The sequence below is a fragment of the Hypomesus transpacificus genome, unplaced genomic scaffold (genome assembly GCF_021917145.1).
Source record: "Hypomesus transpacificus isolate Combined female unplaced genomic scaffold, fHypTra1 scaffold_264, whole genome shotgun sequence".
In the NCBI taxonomy this organism is placed as follows: domain Eukaryota; kingdom Metazoa; phylum Chordata; class Actinopteri; order Osmeriformes; family Osmeridae; genus Hypomesus; species Hypomesus transpacificus.
This window is the reverse complement of record NW_025813791.1, coordinates 76051-100000: the sequence shown is the minus strand read 5'-3', so window position 1 is coordinate 100000 and position 23950 is coordinate 76051. Positions and strand designations below refer to the sequence as shown.

Below are 23950 nucleotides of genomic sequence, written 5' to 3'. Positions count from 1 at the left end.
ACCCACCCATCAGGCAGACATGTTCCAGAAGCATCCATCGGCGCAGGAAGTGGGCCTGGGTGGAGGCAGGGGTCCCCCAGGAGCCGTGCTGCAGCCCTGTGCTGGGAAGGCCCTCCTCAATGAGATTAGACTGTGGATAACTGTGTTAGGACTGGGGGAGCATGCACATGATACACAGAACTGGTGCTTACAGTAGGGAGGGTAGGGTTACAGTAGGGAGGGTAGGGTTACAGTAGGGAGGGTAGGGTTACAGTAGGAAGGGTAGGGTTAAGGTTGGTTATAGGTGATGATCTGTTGGCATCTGTAATGCCCTCCTGTGAGATGTTCTTGCTGTACGATTTGATCGTTTCATGAATTCCCATATTGAACATAGTACATGTATGAGAGAAAAAGATGGACAGTGCAAGTATACAAAGGGCACTCATTTAACATGGTGTGTGTCTCTATCTCTCTCTCTCTCTCCTTTCTCTCTCTTTCTCAGAGTAAAGAGATCACCTTCCAACTCCAGGAGGACCTGATGAAGGTTCTAAATGAGCTCTACACTGTAAGTATCTCTCCTGTATCCGTTTACACCACAGAGCAGTCTGTAGACATGCCTGGCCTGGAGGTCTACACCAGAGAGCAGTCTGTAGACGTGCCTGGCCTGGAGGTCTACACCAGAGAGCAGTCTGTAGACATGCCTGGAGGTCTACACCACAGAGCAGTCTGTAGACATGCCTGGCCGGGGGTCTACACCAGAGAGCAGTCTGTAGACATGTCTGGCCGGGGAGTCTACACCAGAGAGCAGTCTGTAGACCCAGCTCTCCTTCAGGCCCATCTGTCCAGGGCGCTTCAATCTTTGATCAATAGTTAATTCCGGAGCTTTTAATTGCTCCCTTCAGCCTTTTGCGAGTGACGGCTGAGATTCATGAGCGTCTCTGGACCTTCTGATGACAGGGAGGTGCCAGCTGTGTCAGATACTGCCAGGAAACTGTTAGTGGGTTATCTCTCTCCCCCCCTCTCTCTCCCCTCCCCCCCTCCAGGTTCCTCCCATTTGACCTCACCACTCTGTACTCATGCTGTAAGGGATCAATTGAAAAATCCCAATAATCAATTTCGATATGGCGACCTCAGTAAAGATTTCCTGTTTATGACGATGATACTGATCGTTCAGAATAGCCTTACTTGGGAGCGTACAGCTAGACAGTTCACCTGCCGTCCCTGGACCAAGCAGGTGTCAGGTGGTCGGGTAGCTGAGATACCAGAGTTAAGCACCGTCTGGTAAACACACAGTCCTTTCCCCCCCGAAATACTGTACAACAACACACTTCTTATTCTTTATTTAGTATTTATCTCCTATGTACACTATTCGTATGTCACCTGGGATTAAAGCGTCTGCTAAATAAATAATATTTAATGTAAAAATGTAACTTGTCTCGCTGGAGAGCCTAGGTTTCAGGATGCTGTATGAATGTAACGTCCATTCTGCACTTCAACTCAACATGACACGTGGAACCCCAGCTCTAACGCCGTCTCTCTCACGTACAGTCCAGGCCCTTCCACAGACACACACAAAGGCTGTTGCATCAGAAAGCCATGAGGTTTGTTTGGCCACGGCCGGGGAAATAACAGGTCTGGTCGTTCTCTAAATGTGTCCTTCCAAAAAAACACAACCAAAACTCAGGGGCAGCCAGGGCGCGCACGAACCACACACACACACACACACACACACACACAGACACACAGACACACACACACACACACACACAGAGACGCACAGACTCGCACAGACACACAGACACGCACAGACACACAGACACGCACACACACACAGACGCACACAGAGACACACACACTCAGTGAAGAGTCAGGCTGGCGGTGGGTCAGTCCTGGTTTCTCTGGTTCCAGCGTGACGCTGGGCTGCAGCACTAGACAAACACACCCAGCTCCCTGCTGCTTCTTTGGGACTGAAATACCCCCGTCTGAGGGCAGACATGTTTAGCCCAGAGAGACAAGGCTGTAGTTTGATTCTCTTTGAGGGTTTCACCAGACCAGTAGAAGGCATATGGACAGACGTCCCGGCTGTAATTTACTGTCCATTCAGGTCATGGGCGGAGCTGCTGCCCTTCAATCTCATCTCTTAGTCGTCCTCTTGGTTCCTGCTCAGTTTGAGGTCGGAGGGTTCCTCCAGCCTTGGAAAGAGCTTCTCTCCCCCCGCAAGGTAGCGGTGCCAGGCTAGCGGAGCCTGTGTCCTCTGTGACCCTTACTCCAGCCTGGAGGAGAGACGTCCGCTTCTCCCAAATGACTAAATCACACCGGTACCAACACTGTACTCATCCATGGTGCCTCATACAGCTCAGTGTGCAGAAGCCGAGCTGGCAGGAACGGGAAGAACAGTCTAGCGTGTGTGTGTCATCATTCTGGTCATGCCTCTGACAGTAACCAGTGAGTCAGCAGGAAAACCTCTGCTGTGTCTCAGTAGCAGGCCTCCGCTCAGCCAGCAGAGAGGCCCCCTCAGTGGCCCCCCTCAGTGTCCCCCCCTCGGTGTCCCCCCTTCAGAGTCCCCCCTTCAGAGTCCCCCCTCAGTGTCCCCCCTCAGTGTCCCCCCCTGAGAGTCCCCCCCTCAGTGTCCCCCCTCAGTGTCCCCCCCTGAGAGTCCCCCCCTCAGTGTCCCCCCCTCAGTGTCCCCCCCTCAGAGTCCGCCCTCAGTGTGTCCCCCCCCCCTCAGAGTCCGCCCTCAGTGTCCCCCCCTCAGTGTCCCCCCTCAGTGTTTCAGAAGAGCTTTTGTAAACTCCCATCTCAGCTCTGCCCTCGAAGACATCCCAGCAGTCACATCTGTGACGCCTTCCAATCGCTGCTCCTGACTCACTTCCTAATGCATAAAGATATGAGTAACACACACTGATAACAAAGAGTCAGACCTCGGGAAGTGGCTTGAATCAGCATGTTGTAGTGAAGGTAATGGGTTTCCCTGTGTGGCTCCATTGCTCTGCTCTGATGGTCGCAGTGTGCAGACTCCCCACTCACTCTCTGGAGCACGTCTTGTACAGCAGGCTGCCCTCGGTGAAGAACTATCCTAGCAAACCAACCCCCCCCAGATCATTGCTTTACATTTACATTTGACGCTCTTATCCAGAGCGACTTACAGTAAGTACAGGGACATTCCCCCTGAGGAAAGTAGGGTGAAGTGCCTTGCCCAAGGACACAACATCATGTGGCAGGGAATTGATCCGACAACCTTCTGATTACTAGCCCAACTCCCTCACCGCTCAGCCATCTGACTCCTGCTTTAACTTCAAAAGGGGGGAAGTCAGTGGAAGTGGTTTGAGTTTTCAGTCTGTCACCACCTGAGCCGGGCCCTGCGTCGGATCCCAGGCCACCCCGCTCCTACTCCACCTCGCTCCTACACCACCCCGCTCCTACTCCACCCCGCTCCTACACCACCCCGCTTCTACTCCACCCCGCTCCTAAACCACCCCGCTCCTACTCCACCCCGCTCCTACTCCACCCTGCTCATACACCACCCCGCTCCTACTCCACCCTGCTCCTACTCCACCCCGCTCCTACACCACCCCGCTCCTACTCCACCCCGCTCCTACTCCACCCCGCTCCTACACCACCCCGCTCTTAATCCACCCCGCTCCTACACCACCCCGCTCCTACACCACCCCGCTCCTACACCACCCCGCTCCTACTCCACCCCGCTCCTACTCCACCCCGCTCCTACACCACCCTGCTCCTACTCCACCCCGCTCCTACTCCACCCCGCTCCTACACCACCCCGCTCCTACTCCACCCCGCTCCTACTCCACCCCGCTCCTACACCACCCCGCTCCTACTCCACCCCGCTCCTACTCCACCCCGCTCCTACACCACCCCGCTCTTAATCCACCCCGCTCCTACACCACCCCGCTCCTACACCACCCTGCTCCTGCACCACCCCGCTCCTACTCCACCCCGCTCCTACTCCACCCCGCTCCTACACCACCCCGCTCCTACTCCACCCCGCTCCTACTCCACCCCGCTCCTACACCACCCCGCTCTTAATCCACCCCGCTCCTACACCACCCCGCTCCTACACCACCCTGCTCCTGCACCACCCCGCTCCTACTCCACCCCGCTCCTACTCCACCCCGCTCCTACTCCACCCCGCTCCTACACCACCCCGCTCCTACTCCACCCCGCTCCTACTCCACCCCGCTCCTACTCCACCCCGCTCCTACACCACCCCGCTCCTACTCCACCCCGCTCCTACTCCACCCCGCTCCTACACCACCCCGCTCTTAATCCACCCCGCTCCTACACCACCCCGCTCCTACACCACCCCGCTCCTACACCACCCCGCTCCTACTCCACCCCGCTCCTACTCCACCCCGCTCCTACACCACCCTGCTCCTACTCCACCCCGCTCCTACTCCACCCCGCTCCTACACCACCCCGCTCCTACTCCACCCCGCTCCTACTCCACCCCGCTCCTACACCACCCCGCTCCTACTCCACCCCGCTCCTACTCCACCCCGCTCCTACACCACCCCGCTCTTAATCCACCCCGCTCCTACACCACCCTGCTCCTACTCCACCCCGCTCCTACTCCACCCCGCTCCTACACCACCCCGCTCTTAATCCACCCCGCTCCTACACCACCCCGCTCCTACACCACCCTGCTCCTGCACCACCCCGCTCCTACTCCACCCCGCTCCTACTCCACCCCGCTCCTACTCCACCCCGCTCCTACACCACCCCGCTCCTACTCCACCCCGCTCCTACTCCACCCCGCTCCTACACCACCCCGCTCCTACTCCACCCCGCTCCTACACCACCCCGCTCCTACTCCACCCCGCTCCTACACCACCCCGCTCCTACTCCACCCCGCTCCCAGTCCACCCCGCTCCTACTCCACCCCGCTCCTACTCCACCCCGCTCCTACTCCACCCCGCTCCTACACCACCCCGCTCTTAATCCACCCCGCTCCTACACCACCCCGCTCCTACACCACCCCGCTCCTACTCCACCCCGCTCCTACTCCACCCCGCTCCCAGTCCACCCCGCTCCTACTCCACCCCGCTCCTACTCCACCCCGCTCCTACACCACCCCGCTCCTACTCCAACCTGCTCCTACTCCACCCCGCTCCTACTCCACCCCGCTCCTACTCCACCCCGCTCCTACACCACCCCGCTCCTACTCCACCCCGCTCCTACACCACCCCGCTCCTACTCCACCCCGCTCCTACACCACCCCGCTCCTACTCCACCCCGCTCCTACACCACCCCGCTCCTACTCTACCCCGCTCCCAGTCCACCCCGCTCCTACTCCACCCGCTCCTACTCCACCCCGCTCCTACACCACCCTGCTCCTACTCCACCCCGCTCCTACACCACCCCGCTCCTACTCCACCCCGCTCCCAGTCCACCCCGCTCCTACTCCACCCCGCTCCTACTCCACCCCGCTCCTACTCCACCCCGCTCCTACTCCCCGCCGACAGGCCTCCGTCCCGGGCCATGACCACAGGGGTGACTGGGTGTCTTGGGTCCTTCTGTACCCCGTGGCTGAGCTGGTGTTTCCAGCTCACACAAGACACTCCCCATCCGTAAACACAGTCATTTGAGCTAACTGCCCTAAATGGGCTCTCAAACAACAAAGCTATTTAAGAAATTAGGTTTTTATTGAACCGCACAGAATGGTCATGGTGGGAGTTTGTGGTGTAATCTGAGCGGCCCTGCGAAGGGGAGAGAGGATCTGTCTCTGGTTTGTGGCGCGGGGGGGAAAAGAACATCCATTGTGTTAGAGCTGGGAATCGATCAGCGCCGGGTGGGAGGGTGAACAGTGATGACAGCATGGCAGTCTTCAAAGCCACTCCGACTCTCGACGAGCAAGACGAACGATGTCGACCTCTAACCTTTGACCCCGGCCCCCAGGTCATGAAGACCTACCACATGTACCACTCTGAGAGCATTAGCGCGGAGGGCAAGCTGAAGGAGGCGGAGAAGCAGGGGGAGAAGCAGACTGGCCGCTCGGGAGATCCAGTCTTCCACATCCGTCTGGAGGACAAGAACCAGAGACGCAGCTCTGTCAAGAAGATCGAGAAGATGAAGGAGAAGGTAAGACAGGACAAGTTCCCAAGCATGGGAACTAATGAGTCCTACTGTAAGGAGTCCCCCGAGCCCTGACCTTCCCACCTGGGTAGCCCCCCTCACAGCCCCGGGGTCAGAGACCTCTGCTGGGTTCTGTTAGGGCTGGGCGACCGGCCGGCTGGTTGCCATGGGAAGCCCCCTCTCTGACCCTGTCTTCTTGGAATGTTCCTGGAAGGCGTGGAGATAGGGGGAACAGCATGAGTCACCGGCCAATAGCGGAGCGGCCAGGGAGGAAGGAAGTTAGGAGCAGCACAGCTGCGGAGTGTTCTGGAAGGGTGTGAGACAGGAGCTGTTTTAAATACACACAGATTAGAGATTAGAGTCCCCCCCTTGCCCCCCCCCCCCTCTCGTTCTTGTTCTAGTTTGTTTTGCTTGCAGTGTATAATAGCTTATTTTCATTTCACTGTGGTATTCCTGGCTTCTGAGAGAGGCTCAGCACACCGACATGAAAGAAAAGACTCAATAAAAGGGATTTTTTTTTTTTGGCTCATTAATTCATCTGCCTCACTCTCTCTCTCTCTCTCTCTCCACATTCCCTCTCTCTGTCTCTCTATCCTCTCTCTGTTTCTCTATCTCTCTCTGTCTCTCTTTCTCTCCCCCAGCGCCAGGCCAAGTACTCGGAAAACAAGTTGAAGTCGATCAAATCTCGTAACGAGTACCTCCTGACGCTGGAAGCCTCCAACTCGTCCGTCTTCAAGTACTACATCCACGACCTGTCAGACCTGATCGACGTAAGTCAGCGAGGTGCTCTGTTTGTTCCAGCTGGCACGGTGTACATACAAGCTCGCCGACATGCGTAGGAACAGGGGAAACGCTGTGTTGTCAGAGTGTACTGTGCCCTGGAGCTTCCAGGCAGTATGTTGTGGAGGTGTGTGCGTTGGTGTGTGTAGGTGTGTGCGTTGGTGTGTGTAGGTGTGTGTATATGTTTGTGTACCCTGAAGGCTCTCTGGCCCGTCTAGGATCTCTTGTTAACATGCTTAACAAGCTTTTCAGACACAGGTCTGAGGCACACCACCCACCTCTCCACACACACACACACACACACACTGCCCCATAGCATATACACACACAAATATGGAGTCTGAGTCCCAGTCACACAGCTGTTGAGCCTGACTCTGAGCCCCTGCCATCAGACTGGCTCTACAGAGGGAGGGACCACATGCTTCCCCTCCAGCAGGACTGGCTGGGTCAGAGCGTTTCTGCTCTCTGATCAGCTCGCTGCTGCAGCGGTACACGTCTGCACTGTGTCCACAGGCCTGAGAGCAGACCTCAGACCAGCCTCTGTGTCCACAGGCCTGAGAGCAGACCTCAGATCAGCCTGTGTGTCCACAGGCCTGAGAGCAGACCTCAGACCAGCCTCTGTGTCCACAGGCCTGAGAGCAGACCTCAGATCAGCCTGTGTCCACAGGCCTGAGAGCAGACCTCAGACCAGCCTCTGTGTCCACAGGCCTGAGAGCAGACCTCAGATCAGCCTGTGTCCACAGGCCTGAGAGCAGACCTCAGACCAGCCTCTGTGTCCACAGGCCTGAGAGCAGACCTCAGATCAGCCTGTGTGTCCACAGGCCTGAGAGCAGACCTCAGACCAGCCTCTGTGTCCACAGGCCTGAGAGCAGACCTCAGATCAGCCTGTGTCCACAGGCCTGAGAGCAGACCTCAGACCAGCCTCTGTGTCCACAGGCCTGAGAGCAGACCTCAGATCAGCCTGTGTCCACAGGCCTGAGAGCAGACCTCAGACCAGCCTCTGTGTCCACAGGCCTGAGAGCAGACCTCAGACCAGCCTCTGTGTCCACAGGCCTGAGAGCAGACCTCAGATCAGCCTGTGTCCACAGGCCTGAGAGCAGACCTCAGATCAGCCTGTGTCCACAGGCCTGAGAGCAGACCTCAGATCAGCCTGTGTCCACAGGCCTGAGAGCAGACCTCAGACCAGCCTCTGTGTCCACAGGCCTGAGAGCAGACCTCAGATCAGCCTGTGTCCACAGGCCTGAGAGCAGACCTCAGACCAGCCTCTGTGTCCACAGGCCTGAGAGCAGACCTCAGATCAGCCTGTGTCCACAGGCCTGAGAGCAGACCTCAGACCAGCCTCTGTGTCCACAGGCCTGAGAGCAGACCTCAGATCAGCCTGTGTCCACAGGCCTGAGAGCAGACCTCAGACCAGCCTCTCTGGACGGGATGAGTTTAACAGCAGAGCTCGTGTCTGAGGGAAGGCCCAGACTGTAGACTGGGGGAGGGAAGCTACAGAGGAGAATTATACTGGTGAGAGAGGAGGGGGAGGGGGGAGGAGGAGGAGGGGCAGGGAGGAGGGGCAGGGAGGAGTGAGAGGGGGAGAGTGAAAAAAGAGGGATGTGGGCTTATACTTTAAGGGAGACACACTACCTCAGCCTCAGTCTGCCTCCACATCCTGTCAGGACCCCCACGCCCCCACACTGTAAACATGACTTATTTATAAACTGGCTTACCTGGGATGTTATTCTTTGACCTGAAATAGTAGTTTTGTACCACATTTCTGGCGTTACCAGGGTAACCGGCTAGGGAGCAGGGTTCCTTAGCGATCAGGGTTCTGTTTTGTGGAGGGACAGATGGGGAGGGAGGGAAGAGGACGTGTCCACAGGACCACGCAGCGCAATCAAAAAGCTCTCCCTCTGCATGCACTCTACTGTGAGTGTGTGTGTGTGTGTGTGTGTGTGTGTGTGTGCACGCGCATATGTGTTTTTTGCGTTGTTAGGTTCACTAGGTGCCAAGGATTGTCCCTGGGACTCTTTTACTGCTGCTGCGAGTGTGTGTGTGTGTGTGTTCGGCCTCTAGTCTAGGCTCCAGACACTCAAGGCCCTAGTTAATGAGAGAAGTGTTACGTGCTGCAGAGGAGACAGTTTTGGACGTTTGAAGGCACAGTGTGTGTCTTCTCTGCTGTGGTTCAGCCATGTTCTACTGTGGTGGACCAACCCAGGAACTACCCTGCTCTGTCCCTGTCAGACCCCGGCAGGTGATCCTGAAACCTATTGTGAACCGTGGAAAAGACTTAAGGTTGGGGGAAATATTGACAGTTTTAGGGGAAGTGGCTCCGATGCTATGGAGAGATGATGCTACTTCAACAGCTTCTCACCTTCATCACCAACACTAATGTGAACATGGATGTCCATCACTGACCTGCGCTCCTCCACCCAGGTTCTTACCCCTCTTTCTCCTCTCCCTCCCCGTTCCTAGTGCTGTGACCTGGGCTACCACGCCAGCCTAAACCGGGCCCTGCGGACCTACCTGTCAGCAGAGTACAACCTGGAGACGTCTCGCCACGAGGGGCTGGACATCATGGAGAACGCTGTGGACAGCCTGGACCCCCGCAGCGACCGCCAGAGGTTCATGGAGATGTTCCCCACCGCCTTCTGCCCGCCCGTCAAGTTTGAGTTCCAGCCTCACATGGGAGACGAGGTGAGCCCCGGAGACACACACACACACACCACGATTAGGAGATGACATCACCACACACACACCATAAGTGCAACATTTCAAGTACGTTCAAAAATAAGCTGTTTTTGGGGTTGTTCTTGTGAAGTCGAGTGGACTGTAGAGGAACGACTCGAGATGTGGAGACCAAAGCCCAGTCTTTAGTTCTGCATGCTGTAATGCCATGCGCAGTGCTTTATTAAAATGCCTCAGAACAAGCTCTGGATTTAGCATCTTAATTGCTGCTTTTTTATTGTGTCTGGACTGATGGGTCGCAGCTTTACGGGCCACAGCAGCAGAGACAGATCATGTCTGGCTGGCTGTGCCCTCTAGTTTGCCCGCCCACCGGCTGGTCAGCTGTGGCCGACTGAAACCGCAGTGGTTTCGGTTCTGATGACGGGAGCAGGTTCCAGGAGAAACGAGGTTTGCCTGTCAGACAGTGATGGTTTCCTGTGATGCGATTCCTGTCTAGGTGTGTCAGATCTCGGTGCAGCCGCCGGTGAACGGGGAGCTGGTGTTGAGGTTCCAGCAGCTGCAGTCTCGCCTGGCCACGCTGAAGATCGAGAACGAGGAGGTGAGAAGCAGGACACTGGGCGATGGGAGGTCGGCCTCTCTGGATGTCTCTTTAGCATCTGCTAAACAAACAGACATTATAACAGGCGGTCTGGAGCACCTCAGGCTCCCTCCTTCCCTACTGTGGGAGCTGGTTCTGTGTGTGTGTGTGTGTGTGGGCGGTAGGAGTGTGTGTGTGTGTGTGTGTGGGGGGGGGGGGGGGGGCAGGGCCTTGAGCAAGGGTCACCAGATGGCTCTTCCTGGTCACATGGTGGCCCCTGTCAAAACGACCTTACTAAGAAGTGTTGATGTGTTCCTGCGTCAGCACGCCGCTCACGTGTGGATCCTCCGACAACCAGGAAGTGCTCTGCTGTGTCCCTGGAGGGTGTCTGGCTGTGTCTGGAAGCAAAACACAGATTAATAATTCACTGGCGTTTCAGTCATCAGTGCAGCCCTCTGAATGGCTCTCTCCATGGGACGACCCAGAACAGACCCCTGTTTAAGCCACACACACACACACACACACTCAAACGATAGTTTGTTTGATCCTCTCACCACCTCACCCATCCCTTCCCTACCCTCTCTCCTTATCTTCAATCACACAGTCAATGCGGCCTGATATTTTAGTCATTAGGTTGTTTTTTTTTATACCTCTAACTCCCAGACAAATCTCCCCCCCCCCAGCCCTCCTCCTCTCTCTCTCTCTCTCTCTCTCTCTCTCTCTCTCTCTCTCTCTCTCTCTCTCTCTCTCTCTCGCGTCGGCGTGCAGGGAAGCGAGTGTGGATCGTCCTGGCTGGGGGCTGAGCCCGGCCACTCCTCCATCATCTCCTCAGCCTGTGTTTGTCTTGAGCAGATAAACCTCAGGGAGGAACATCAAAGCCTGAGCGATGAGTGTTTGGACTTGCCGCAGCGCTGCCCTGCTCCGCTCTGCCCGTGCAGAGCAGTGCAGAGCAGGATGGTGCAGAACCAGGCAGGGGAGCTCAGAGGAGAGCAGAGGAGAGCAGAGCAGAGCAGAGAGGCATAGCGGGGCTGGTCTGGAGAAGTATACCAAGGTCAAAGCTCGAGGTGTTCCTGCCGCTCCTGCCGACTCGATCGAAAGAGCTACTTTGGCACTCACACACAAACACACACAAACACACACAAACACACGTACACACACACAGACCTTTGCACATACAGTAGGTCAACATTACAGTCCTAAAATATTATGAATCTTAAAGAGCAGTGTTTTAATCCCATTCTGAACAAGAAATAACCGTCTGACCTTCTGCTTAACAAACGTTCTGGAATCGAGAGAGATGCTATTTAACAGTGTCTCCTTGTTTTTTCCCACACTGTCATCCTAGACTTCCTGCATGTCTCCATATTATGGGCTGTTTTACAGTTTCCTGTGTTCCCCTGTCATCATCCCTGTCCAGACCTGCCCCCCCTCCTCCCTCCCCTCCACCTCCTCCATCTGACAGATGTAACCACCAACAATCTGGGCACGGAATCAGGCGTGTCAGTACAGTAACTCATCGGTGTGACAACCTAAAGATGAAAGGGAATTCTGGGATTGTTTATTTGTGCTTCCCAGGTGCTTAAAAGGACGCATGAGTCACAGGTCACTGTAGGAACACAAGCTCATAACCTATTCTTGTCTTTGTGTGTGTTTTGTGTATAGGGCCTTTGTACAGTACACACAGCATGCATTAGCTCTGAGGTCATTGTCTTTATGCTGAGAAGAGCTCTAACCCCGTACTGGAATGCCTGGCTTACTGAGAAGAATTGACTGGCTGGCTGGTTAGCTGGCTGGCTGGCTGACTGGTTAGCTGGCTGGTTGGGTGGCTGGCTGGCTGGCTGGCTGGTTGGGTGGGCGGGTAGCTGGTTGGTTGGTTGACTCTCAGTCAGATCCTGGTTTTGTGTTGTTTCTCAGTCTAGTTTCCCATCAGGCAGATGTGTTCTCTGATAGGCTGAGGATCACGAGGCTGGGCCTGGCTGTCACCAGCTCAATCCTCTCCTTCAGTGGAGGATGTGCTCTGTGTCGTACAGTTAGCCAGAGGCGTGTAGCACTATCCTTCCCTGTCTCTGTACTGTAACCCTGCCCCCCCCCCCCCCACCTTCTCTCACTCTCTACCCTACAGTAACCCTGCCCCCCCCCCCTTATCTCACTCTCTACCCTACAGTAACCCTGCGCCCCCCCCCCCCCGACACACACACACACACACCCCTCTCCTTCTCTACCCTACAGTAACCCTGCCCCCCCCCCCCCCCACCTTCTCTCACTCTCTACCCTGAAGTAACCCTTTGGACACACTACCCACGTTCACTCTCTACCTTGCCTAATTGATCACACCAAGACATCAGTATGTTCAGAGAACTGGCCTCTGTCAGCTGGCCTCTGAAAGACAACAGGCACAAAAGGAAAACCTTTTTTTCCATTCTCCTTTCCGCTGAAAATGCGTCACCATGAATACATCCCCATATGTAGCTTTCACAACAAAGATTGAACAACAACATCAACATTAAGCCGCCTGTACCTGAAAGGTGCAGTTGTAATTGAAGTACTTTCTGCCTGTCTGTGTTTTCTGTGTAGGCTGTCCCTATCCTCTTATGCTGTGCTGCTAGCTAAGGGACATGCCTGTTCTCTTATGCTGTGCTGCTAGCTAAGGGACATGCCTGTTCTCTTATGCTGTGCTGCTAGCTAAGGGACATGTCTGTCCTCTTATGCTGTGCTGCTAGCTAAGGGACATGTCTTTCCTCTTATGCTGTGCTGCTAGCTAAGGGACATGTCTTTCCTCTTATGCTGTGCTGCTAGCTAAGGGACATGCCTGTTCTCTTATGCTGTGCTGCTAGCTAAGGGACATGCCTGGCTCTGACATTAATAAGCCCCTGGAAAAGCTCTCAGCATGACAGGGAAGAGAGGGATATGGAGATGAATCTTAAAACCCTGGGGTCGAATACCATTCTCTTTCTTTTTCTCTCTTTCTGTCTCTCTCTGGCACTATCCTCTCTATCTCTCTCTCTCTCTCTCCCCTTCCCTTTTGTCATGCTCTCCTTTCTCTTTCTCTTAAGCTTTTGTTTTCCCTAGCTCATCCCACCACACACACTCATCGTCTCCCTCTGAGTGCATGCTAATTGATCTCTGTGGTCCGTGGGCTCATATTCAAGGACTGCTTCATTCGCCACGGGTAGCCGTGTTAGTCACAAGGCCGTCCAGCAGGCCTGCTGCTGCTCCAGGTGGAGCAGGCAGGGAGAGAGAGCCCACCCTGGCCAGAGGAGCAGGCAGGGAGAGAGAGCCCACCCTGGCCAGAGGAGCAGGGAGGGAGAGACAGCCCATCCTGGCCAGAGGAGCAGGGAGGGAGAGACAGCCCATCCTGCTACTCATCTCTCCTTCTCTTCTACCCTTCATCATCTCATCTCTCCTCCTCCTCCACCCTTCATCACCCCTCTCTCCTCCTCCACCCTTCATCACCTCATCTCTCCTCCTCCACCCTTCATCACCTCATCTCTCCTCCTCCTCTCTGTTCCCCTCAGATAAAGAAGACGTCCGAGGCGACTCTGACCACCATCCAGGACATGGTGACCATCGAGGACTACGACGTTTCTGAGAGCTTCCACCACAGCCGCTCCACTGAGTCGGTCAAGTCCACCGTGTCGGAGACTTACCTCAGCAAGCCCAGCATCGCCAAGAGGAGGGCCAACCAACAGGAGACGGAACAGTTTTACTTCATGGTGAGTGCCCCTTGGTGACCTGGCTGGTTGGCTGGCTGATTTGTCAGCGAATGTAACAACTTGATTTCCTTTTCAGAAATTCCGTGAGTTTCTGGAGGGCAGTAACCTGATCACCAAGCTGCAGGCCAAACACGACCTTCTGAAGAGGACTCTGGGAGAAGGTGAGCAGCTTCCTGTTTCCTGCCCCGAGGCTTGTTTGGGAGTAGCATTTCCTGTGTTCCCCCCTCTCTTTAAACGGAGATGCTAATCAGAGCACTCGTGTTGTGTGTTGAGTCGTAGCTGAAGGGCTTACTAAAGTCTATGTAAGCAATGTTAGCATTAGCATGGGTGACCCCCTACTAAAGACTGTGTAAGCAATGTTAGCATTAGCATGGGTGACCCCCTACTAAAGACTGTGTAAGCAATGTTAGCATTAGCATGGGTGACCCCCTACTAAAGACTGTGTAAGCAATGTTAGCATTAGCATGGGTGACCCCCTACTAAAGACTGGGTGTTTTACACTGGTGGCATTTGCTGAAGGCAGCACAGCCAATCAATACAAAAGCTCCATGGGAGGTCTCAGAGAGAGAGTGTGTGTGTGTGTGCCTATAGACAGGTCAGATCCTGTCCATGTATTTTTAGCATAGAGCCGTAGGCCTAATTTGGCCTAGGCCTGGTGTTTCAAAGGATTCTGAAGAGTTTTGTAGTTTTTGTCTTGTGCAAACTTGTACGTGTGGTCCTGTACTTGACAAGAAGTGTGTGTGTGTGGATGTGTAAGAGTTAGTGTGAGTGTGTGTGTGTGTGTGTGGATGTGTAAGAGTTAGTGTGAGTGTGTGTGTGTGTGTGTGTGGATGTGTAAGAGTTAGTGTGAGTGGATGTGTGAGAGTTAGTGTGAGTGTGTGTGCCAGTAGTGGTGGTGGCCAGATGGCAGGCTGTGTGTGCTTTACTGAGCATGTGCACAATGGGCCACAGGTCCTCAGGGAGAAACCCTGTCCTCCAATCTAACCTCTCCCCCTCTCCCCCACCCCTCTACCCCACCCCTCTCCCCCTTTATCTTACCTATCTTTCCCCAGGTCACAGAGGTGATTACATGACCACAAGGTAGGATGACGATGCACACAAACACTTACACACACACTTACACACACGCAAACTCGCACGCAAACACACACGCAAGCCATGCCTTCCCTGTACAGTTTCACAGTGTGTTACTAAGCCTGAAAAAAGTTCCCCTCCAGTCGGTCTGAGAGCTTCCGGATGCTGTCAGAGAGGTTAGCCCTGGAGAGACCACAGCAGATGCCATGGCCTCTTCTCTGTTCTCACCTGCCAGATGCCATGGCCTCCTCTCTGTTCTCACCTGCCAGATGCCCAGCTGGCAGAGTACCCCTCCCCCCACCCCCCCTCTGCCCCCTGGGTCTCGCTCCCTGCAGACCCCCCCCCTCTGCCCCCTGGGTCTCGCTCCCTGCAGACCCCCCCCTCTGCCCCCTGGGTCTTGCTCCCTGCAGACTTGCCCCTCGCTAAACTCCCCTTCCGCAGAGAGGGCGTGAAAGAGAGAGGGCGAGCAGGAGAGTGAGCTGGAGAAGAAGAAGTATGTGGCATGCAGATGAAATGCGTGCCCGTCGCAAGATCAAATGCTTTTCAGGGATGAAGGATAGGGGTTAGGTTGATGCTCTAAATAATGCAATGCACTGAGGCTTTTCTATTTCTCACTCACACACATGATATCCCTCTCACTGCTTATTGAAAATGCTACTTGGATGACAGTCTGCCTTCATCCTAGCCCCTTAACACAGACATGCATCAACATCTCTCCTAAATGTCAAGACCAAGGTACAAGGTGTATTTTCTACAGGTGCAAAGCTCAACCGTGTTCTCCATGTTCCAGGGCCTTCACCCACACCCTCAAGCCCCATGGAGGCTTGCGAAGGGCCAGGCCCAGATCTCTCTTTAATGTTAAGTTGTTCAATGGCAACCTGGAGTCGTTCATCCAGGTACTGCCTCAGGCCTCTCCGCCCTCCCCAGGGCTGGGGGCTCATCTCTGCAGGAGAGACCCAGACCTCTCCTCTCTGCCTGGCCTCTGTCTGGTCCTTCTGCCTGGGTGTCTGGGGGCTCTTACTGCAGCTCTGGCTTTGCTCTGCTGATCTCCAGTCACGAGGGAAGGAGGAGGAAGAGGGGGGAACAGGAGAGAGAGAGAGACAGAGAGACAGAGAGAGATAGAGAGAGACAGAGAGAGAGACAGAGAGAGGAGACAGAGAGAGAGACAGAGGGTAAATAATGCACATTCCTCCGGCTGCCTTCTTCTGAGTCACTTGCTTCTGACAGGGCCTCATACACATGCACATCTGTGTGTGTGTGTGTGTGTGTGTGTGGGTGTTCAGTCTCTCTCTCTCTCTCCCCCTCGTTCTCCCCCCCCCTCTCTCACTATCTCTTTGTTTCCCTCCCTCCTGTCTATCTCAATGGTCAGTAAGACAGCAGAGTTGATGCTAGTTAGGGGAATTGAACAGATAACAAAGCAGTATGCCTCCTCCCCACCATCTCCCTCCTGGTCGCCTGTCCTTCCTGACTCCCCAGTGCTTCATGCCAGCTCTGTCAGTGTGGGGGAACTGTGAGGGGACCTGAGTATCACTGGGACTATTCTAATCTCTCCATCTCTCTCTCTGTCTCTCTGTCTGTCTTTCTGTTCATTTTAACCTTTCCCTAGTCGTGGACGACGGAATTCTCACGCCAGACACCAGGTAGAGTCTGTCCTACCTACCTTACTTCCTCCTGAATGCCTTTGTCCCGCCCCTAAAATCACTGCTACTTCCTGTTTCCGGTGACCTTTTTTTTAATCCTGTGTGTTTCTGTATCGACTGTAGGTTTACTGAGACAGACGCCATGCAGCTGTAGACTAACTGCAATACCTGCACATAAAGTCGAGTCACCAGCTGTGACTAGAATCTGGTGTAGATCACTGTATGAAAATGATAAAGATTAATTTACAACTAAACAGGCAGGTGCTTGATTCACCTAGTTGATCAGATGTGATCACACAACCCAGCAGAGAGATGAGTCTTCCTTTCCATCTCATTGTTACCTCGTGTTTCTTGGTCTGGGTTGCTGTGTTTGGGATGTGTATATTCCCTGACATGGTTGCTGTGTTGGGGATGTGTATATTCCCTAGCATGGTTGCTGTGTTGGGGATGTGTATATTCCCTGGGGTGTGTAAACAGACCCCTGCTCTATGAAAAGCCTCAGTGTAGCAGCTCTCTGGGAGGGTCATTCTGAGAGAGGAACAGCAGCTGCTCTCTCAGCCAGACATGCTGCTCTCGAGAACACCTCACCAGGCTGACCCCAGTGGCCGCTGATCAGCCCTGGAGCGCTCGAGCCGGAGAGGAATGTGCACCTGACAGCCACCTCCTGTGTCCTCCTCCTGCACAATCTCAGCTCTCTGCACAGAGAGCACAACATCACACGTGGTGTCGTTACTTAGCTGCGAGTGTGTGCTTGAGTTTTGACACAGTGAAGGGGGTTTTCGGTTTCGCTGGAGCCCAGCGCGGGCATATGGTGCTCAGCCAAGCCCTCTGGAGCACAGAGCAGACCCTCTGGAGCCCAGCCCCTCTGGAGCACAGAGCAGACCCTCTGGAGCACGGAGCAGACCCTCTGGAGCACAGAGCAGACCCTCTGGAGCACAGAGCAGACCCTCTGGAGGAGCACAGAGCAGACCCTCTGGAGCACAGAGCAGACCCTCTGGAGGAGCACAGAGCAGACCCTCTGGAGCACAGAGCAGACCCTCTGGAGCACAGAGCAGACCCTCTGGAGGAGCACAGAGCAGACCCTCTGGAGCACGGAGCAGACCCTCTGGAGCCCAGAGCAGACCCTCTGGAGCACAGAGCAGACCCTCTGGAGCACAGAGCAGACCCTCTGGAGCCCAGCCCCTCTGGAGCCCAGAGCAGACCCTCTGGAGCCCAGCCCAGCCCCTCTGGAGCCCAGCCCAGGCCCTCTGGAGCCCAGAGCAGACCCTCTGGAGCCCAGCCCAGGCCCTCTGGAGCCCAGCCCAGGCCCTCTGGAGCCCAGAGCAGGCCCTCTGGCCCCTGCTCGTCCCGGGCTTGAGCTGTGGGCCGTAGCTCCTCTGTGGAGGGACTGGTCTCTCCATGGTTCCGTCCAGGTGTGAACGACCTGGGGCCAGCTGCAGTCTGTCTCTGTGAACCTGTAGTAACACACTGTGTCTTTCCAACTAACTCACTATGCTTGCCAGCTGATGCTTGGTGACTTGAATGGGCATGTGTACTTAATAGGTTATTAAAATGTAACATGAGAATGTTCAAATGTTTACTAAGTTCTTTGTTCTTCCTGTAAAGGACTCTGGTCAGGCTATCCCACGTGTGGTAGAGAGCTGTATTCGATTCATCAACCTGTATGGTAAGTTGGCCACCATAAGATATATTTACAATGAAGGGCACTTTACATACTTGACATTAATACCTTAAACTTCACTCGAACAATTTAATCTGTATTTTTGTGTCCTTTGCTTAACGTGAGAAGCTGTACTCGTATGAAATTGGCTTGAGCCGTAGAAATATCTTGGTTTCCTCCAAACATTGTCAGTAATTAAACGCAAGCTGCTTAATATTCTAACCCATCCAAGTTTGTCTGGCTGAGGGTGACATTCCAGTCAGTTTGGACCGATAATTGTTTCGGTGTGTCCATCTTTCCATGTCAGCGTTGAAATTAGTTCCATTTTAGTCACAGTCATGGGAAGGAACAGACTGGGGGAAGGGCAAGAGGGCTCACAGACAGACAGATATGCAGGCAGACAGATATGCAGACAGACAGATATGCAGGCAGACAGATATGCAGGCAGACAGATATGCAGGCAGACAGGCAAGCAGAAAGACCATTCCAGATGCGTCTCGTCCTCTTGTGAGAAGCTCATTAGTAAACCCGTCACATGACCCAGTTTGAGGTGAGACCGTGACAGGGACGGGCCAGACTAATTAAACTCTGTCCAGACCCCCTTCCTTATGACATGCTAATCTTGCTAAGAGAGCAGGCCACTCAGTTCTGCCTGAGAGCCTCGTTAGGGTCCTTAATGAGAACAGTGAAGGGAGGAAGGAGCAGGAAAACCTGGCTGAATCAGGACCAGCAGAACTGCCTGGTTAGACCTGGTACTGGGCTGTCAGAGTGGACTGCTTATGCCTCTGTGTGATCGCTCTCTCACCTCTCTCTCCTCTCTGTCTCACCTCTCTCTCCTCTCTCTCCCCCCTGTCTCACCTCTCTCTCCTCTCTCTCCCCCCTGTCTCACCTCTCTCTTCTCTCTGTCTCACCTCTCTCTCCTCTCTCTCCCCCCTGTCTCACCTCTCTCTCCTCTCTGTCTCACCTCTCTCTCCTCTCTCTCCCCCCTGTCTCACCTCTCTCTCCTCTCTGTCTCACCTCTCTCTCCTCTCTCTCCCCCCTGTTTCACCTCTCTCTCCTCTCTCTCCCCCCTCTCTCTCCTCTCTCTCCTCTCTGTCTCACCTCTCTCTCCCCCCTGTTTCACCTCTCTCTCCCCCCTCTCTCTCCTCTCTCTCCCCCTGTCTCACCTTTCTCTCCTCTCTTTCCCCCCTCTCTCTCCTCTCTCTCCCCCCTGTCTCACCTCTCTCTCCTCTCTCTCCCCCCTGTCTCACCTGTCTCTCCCCCGTCTCACCTCTCTCTCCTCTTTCTCCCCTCTGTCTCACCTCTCTCTACTCTCTCCCCCCTGTCTCACCTCTCTCTCCTCTCTCTCCCCCCTGTCTCACCTCTCTCTCCTCTCTGTCCCCCCTGTCTCACCTCTCTCTCCCCCTGTCTCACCTCTCTCTCCTCTCTATCCCCCCTCTCTCTCCTCTCTCTCCCCCCTGTCTTACTTCTCTCTCCCCCCTGTCTCACCTCTCTCTCCCCCCTGTCTCACCTCTCTCTCCCCCCTGTCTCACCTCTCTCTCCCCCCGTCTCACCTCTCTCTCCCCCCTGTCTCACCTCTCTCTCCTCTCTCTCCCCTCTGTCTCACCTCTCTCTCCTCTCTCTCCCCTCTGTCTCACCTCTCTCTCCTCTCTCTCCCCTCTGTCTCACCTGTCTCTCCTCTCTCTCCTCTCTCTCCCCCCTGTCTCACCTGTCTCTCCTCTCTCCCCCCTCCCTCTCCTCGGCAGGACTTCAGCACCAGGGCATATTCCGTGTGTCTGGCTCTCAGCTCGAGGTCAATGACATCAAGAACTCCTTTGAGAGAGGTACGCTATGACGTCACACTTCCAGTCAACGACCCTCTGTTGATAGTGGAACTAACTTATCACTTACTAAGACTATAGAGTTCCAGAATGTACCTGAGCAACCTTTTGACTGGTCTCCTAGGTAACGACCCCCTGACAGACGAGGAGAACAACCATGACATCAACTCCGTGGCTGGCGTTCTCAAATTGTACTTCCGGGGTCTGGAGAACCCCCTATTCCCCAAGGAGAGGTTCAATGACCTGCTCTCCTGCATCAGTACGTACCCCCGCGACGAGCTCTCTCTTTCTCTCGCTCTCTTTCACTCACACACACACACACACACACACACACACACACATACACACAGACAGAAACACACTTAATACACACCATTACACACACATACACAAATACACTTACACACAAACAGACACACAGACAAATACATAGACTTACACACACACAAACAAACACAGGGCCAAAGCTAAGCCAGACTCAACACCAGACTAGCTATGCATCTGGGATGTGGTCCCCAGCGGTGTGTCCCTCTGTCCCTGCTTCTCTGCCTCTGTCCCTGCCTCTCTGTCCCTGCCTTTCTGTCCCTGCCTCTCTGTCCCTGCCTCTCTGTCCCTGCCTCTCTGTCCCTGTCCCTGGGTGTGTGAACGTCACCGTGCGTCTGGGCCTCCTTCTGAGGAGGAGGTTGTTGTGAAGGGCAGAGCAGCACGACTCTGGTGGAATGTGCCGGCTGTGTCGTCAGCAGCACGACTCTGGTGGAATGTGCCGGCTGTGTCGTCAGCAGCACGACTCTGGTGGAATGTGCCGGCTGTGTCGTCAGCAGCACGACTCTGGTGGAATGTGCCGGCTGTGTCTTCAGCAGCACGACTCTGGTGGAATGTGCCGGCTGTGTCGTCAGCAGCACGACTCTGGTGGAATGTGCCGGCTGTGTCGTCAGCAGCACGACTCTGGTGGAATGTGCCGGCTGTGTCGTCAGCAGCACGACTCTGGTGGAATGTGCCGGCTGTGTCGTCAGCAGCACGACTCTGGTGGAATGTGCCGGCTGTGTCGTCAGCAGCACGACTCTGGTGGAATGTGCCGGCTGTGTCGTCAGCAGCACGACTCTGGTGGAATGTGCCGGCTGTGTCGTCAGCAAGCCCTGCAGAACAGAGGAGGTGTGTCCCTGGCACAGGCCGGCCCTGTCCCCTTCCAGAGAGCTGTGGGACTGATGACATCATAAGATGGGGAGGGGCACACTGAGTCACACGGACACAGTGTGGGGGCTGATGACATCATAAGATGGGGAGGGGCACACTGAGTCACACGGACACAGTGTGGGGGCTGATGACATCATAAGATGGGGAGGGGCACACTGAGTCACACGGACACAGTGTGGGGGCTGATGACATCATAAGATGGGGAGGGGCACACTGAGTCACACGGACACAGTGTGGGGGCTGATGACATCATAAGATGGGGAGGGGCACACTGAGTCACACGGACACAGTGTGGGGGCTGATGACATCATAAGATGGGGAGGGGCACACTGAGTCACACGGACACAGTGTGGGGGCTGATGACATCATAAGATGGGGAGGGGCACACTGAGTCACACGGACACAGTGTGGGACTGATGACCTCATAAGATGGGGAGGGGCACACTGAGTCACACGGACACAGTGTGGGACTGATGACATCATAAGATGGGGAGGGGCACACTGAGTCACACGGACACAGTGTGGGGGCTGATGACATAATAAGATGGGGAGGGGCACACTGAGTCACACGGACACAGTGTGGGACTGATGACATCATAAGATGGGGAGGGGCACACTGAGTCACACGGACACAGTGTGGGGGCTGATGACATCATAAGATGGGGAGGGGCACACTGAGTCACACGGACACAGTGTGGGGACTGATGACATCATAAGATGGGGAGGGGCACACTGAGTCACACGGACACAGTGTGGGGACTGATGACCTCATAAGATGGGGAGGGGCACACTGAGTCACACGGACACAGTGTGGGGGCTGATGACATCATAAGATGGGGAGGGGCACACTGAGTCACACGGACACAGTGTGGGGGCTGATGACCTCATAAGATGGGGAGGGGCACACTGAGTCACACGGACACAGTGTGGGGACTGATGACATCATAAGATGGGGAGGGGCACACTGAGTCACACGGACACAGTGTGGGGACTGATGACCTCATAAGATGGGGAGGGGCACACTGAGTCACACGGACACAGTGTGGGGGATGACTGATGACATCATAAGATGGGGAGGGGCACACTGAGTCACACGGACACAGTGTGGGGGCTGATGACATAATAAGATGGGGAGGGGCACACTGAGTCACACGGACACAGTGTGGGGGCTGATGACCTCATAAGATGGGGAGGGGCACACTGAGTCACACGGACACAGTGTGGGGGCTGATGACATCATAAGATGGGGAGGGGCACACTGAGTCACACGGACACAGTGTGGGGGCTGATGACCTCATAAGATGGGGAGGGGCACACTGAGTCACACGGACACAGTGTGGGACTGATGACATCATAAGATGGGGAGGGGCACACTGAGTCACACGGACACAGTGTGGGGGCTGATGACATAATAAGATGGGGAGGGGCACACTGAGTCACACGGACACAGTGTGGGACTGATGACATCATAAGATGGGGAGGGGCACACTGAGTCACACGGACACAGTGTGGGGGCTGATGACATAATAAGATGGGGAGGGGCACACTGAGTCACACGGACACAGTGTGGGGGCTGATGACCTCATAAGATGGGGAGGGGCACACTGAGTCACACGGACACAGTGTGGGGGCTGATGACATCATAAGATGGGGAGGGGCACACTGAGTCACACGGACACAGTGTGGGGGCTGATGACCTCATAAGATGGGGAGGGGCACACTGAGTCACACGGACACAGTGTGGGGGCTGATGACATCATAAGATGGGGAGGGGCACACTGAGTCACACGGACACAGTGTGGGGGCTGATGACATCATAAGATGGGGAGGGGCACACTGAGTCACACGGACACAGTGTGGGACTGATGACATCATAAGATGGGGAGATGCACACTGAGTCACACGGACACAGTGTGGGGACTGATGACCTCATAAGATGGGGAGGGGCACACTGAGTCACACGGACACAGTGTGGGGGCTGATGACATCATAAGATGGGGAGGGGCACACTGAGTCACACGGACACAGTGTGGGGGCTGATGACCTCATAAGATGGGGAGGGGCACACTGAGTCACACGGACACAGTGTGGGGACTGATGACATCATAAGATGGGGAGGGGCACACTGAGTCACACGGACACAGTGTGGGGACTGATGACCTCATAAGATGGGGAGGGGCACACTGAGTCACACGGACACAGTGTGGGGGCTGATGACATCATAAGATGGGGAGGGGCACACTGAGTCACACGGACACAGTGTGGGGGCTGATGACATCATAAGATGGGGAGGGGCACACTGAGTCACACGGACACAGTGTGGGGGCTGATGACATCATAAGATGGGGAGGGGCACACTGAGTCACACGGACACAGTGTGGGGGCTGATGACATCATAAGATGGGGAGGGGCACACTGAGTCACACGGACACAGTGTGGGGGCTGATGACATCATAAGATGGGGAGGGGCACACTGAGTCACACGGACACAGTGTGGGGGCTGATGACATAATAAGATGGGGAGGGGCACACTGAGTCACACGGACACAGTGTGGGGGCTGATGACATCATAAGATGGGGAGGGGCACACTGAGTCACACGGACACAGTGTGGGGGCTGATGACATCATAAGATGGGGAGGGGCACACTGAGTCACACGGACACAGTGTGGGGGCTGATGACCTCATAAGATGGGGAGGGGCACACTGAGTCACACGGACACAGTGTGGGACTGATGACATCATAAG

The 23950-nt window shown here is 55.1% G+C and overlaps 1 protein-coding gene across 1 annotated transcript in view; it reads left to right on the top strand.

Moving 5' to 3' along the window:
* srgap1a (SLIT-ROBO Rho GTPase activating protein 1a) overlaps nt 1-23950 on the top strand; it is a 68446-nt gene that overhangs the window by 28287 nt on the left and 16209 nt on the right. Inside the window, 12 exon segments of the mRNA XM_047014636.1 lie at nt 482-544; nt 5896-6078; nt 6714-6842; nt 9313-9534; nt 10022-10123; nt 13618-13815; nt 13892-13976; nt 14868-14895; nt 15680-15785; nt 18135-18195; nt 19935-20012; nt 20134-20268. Coding sequence (XP_046870592.1) covers nt 482-544; nt 5896-6078; nt 6714-6842; nt 9313-9534; nt 10022-10123; nt 13618-13815; nt 13892-13976; nt 14868-14895; nt 15680-15785; nt 18135-18195; nt 19935-20012; nt 20134-20268 — 1390 coding nt within the window.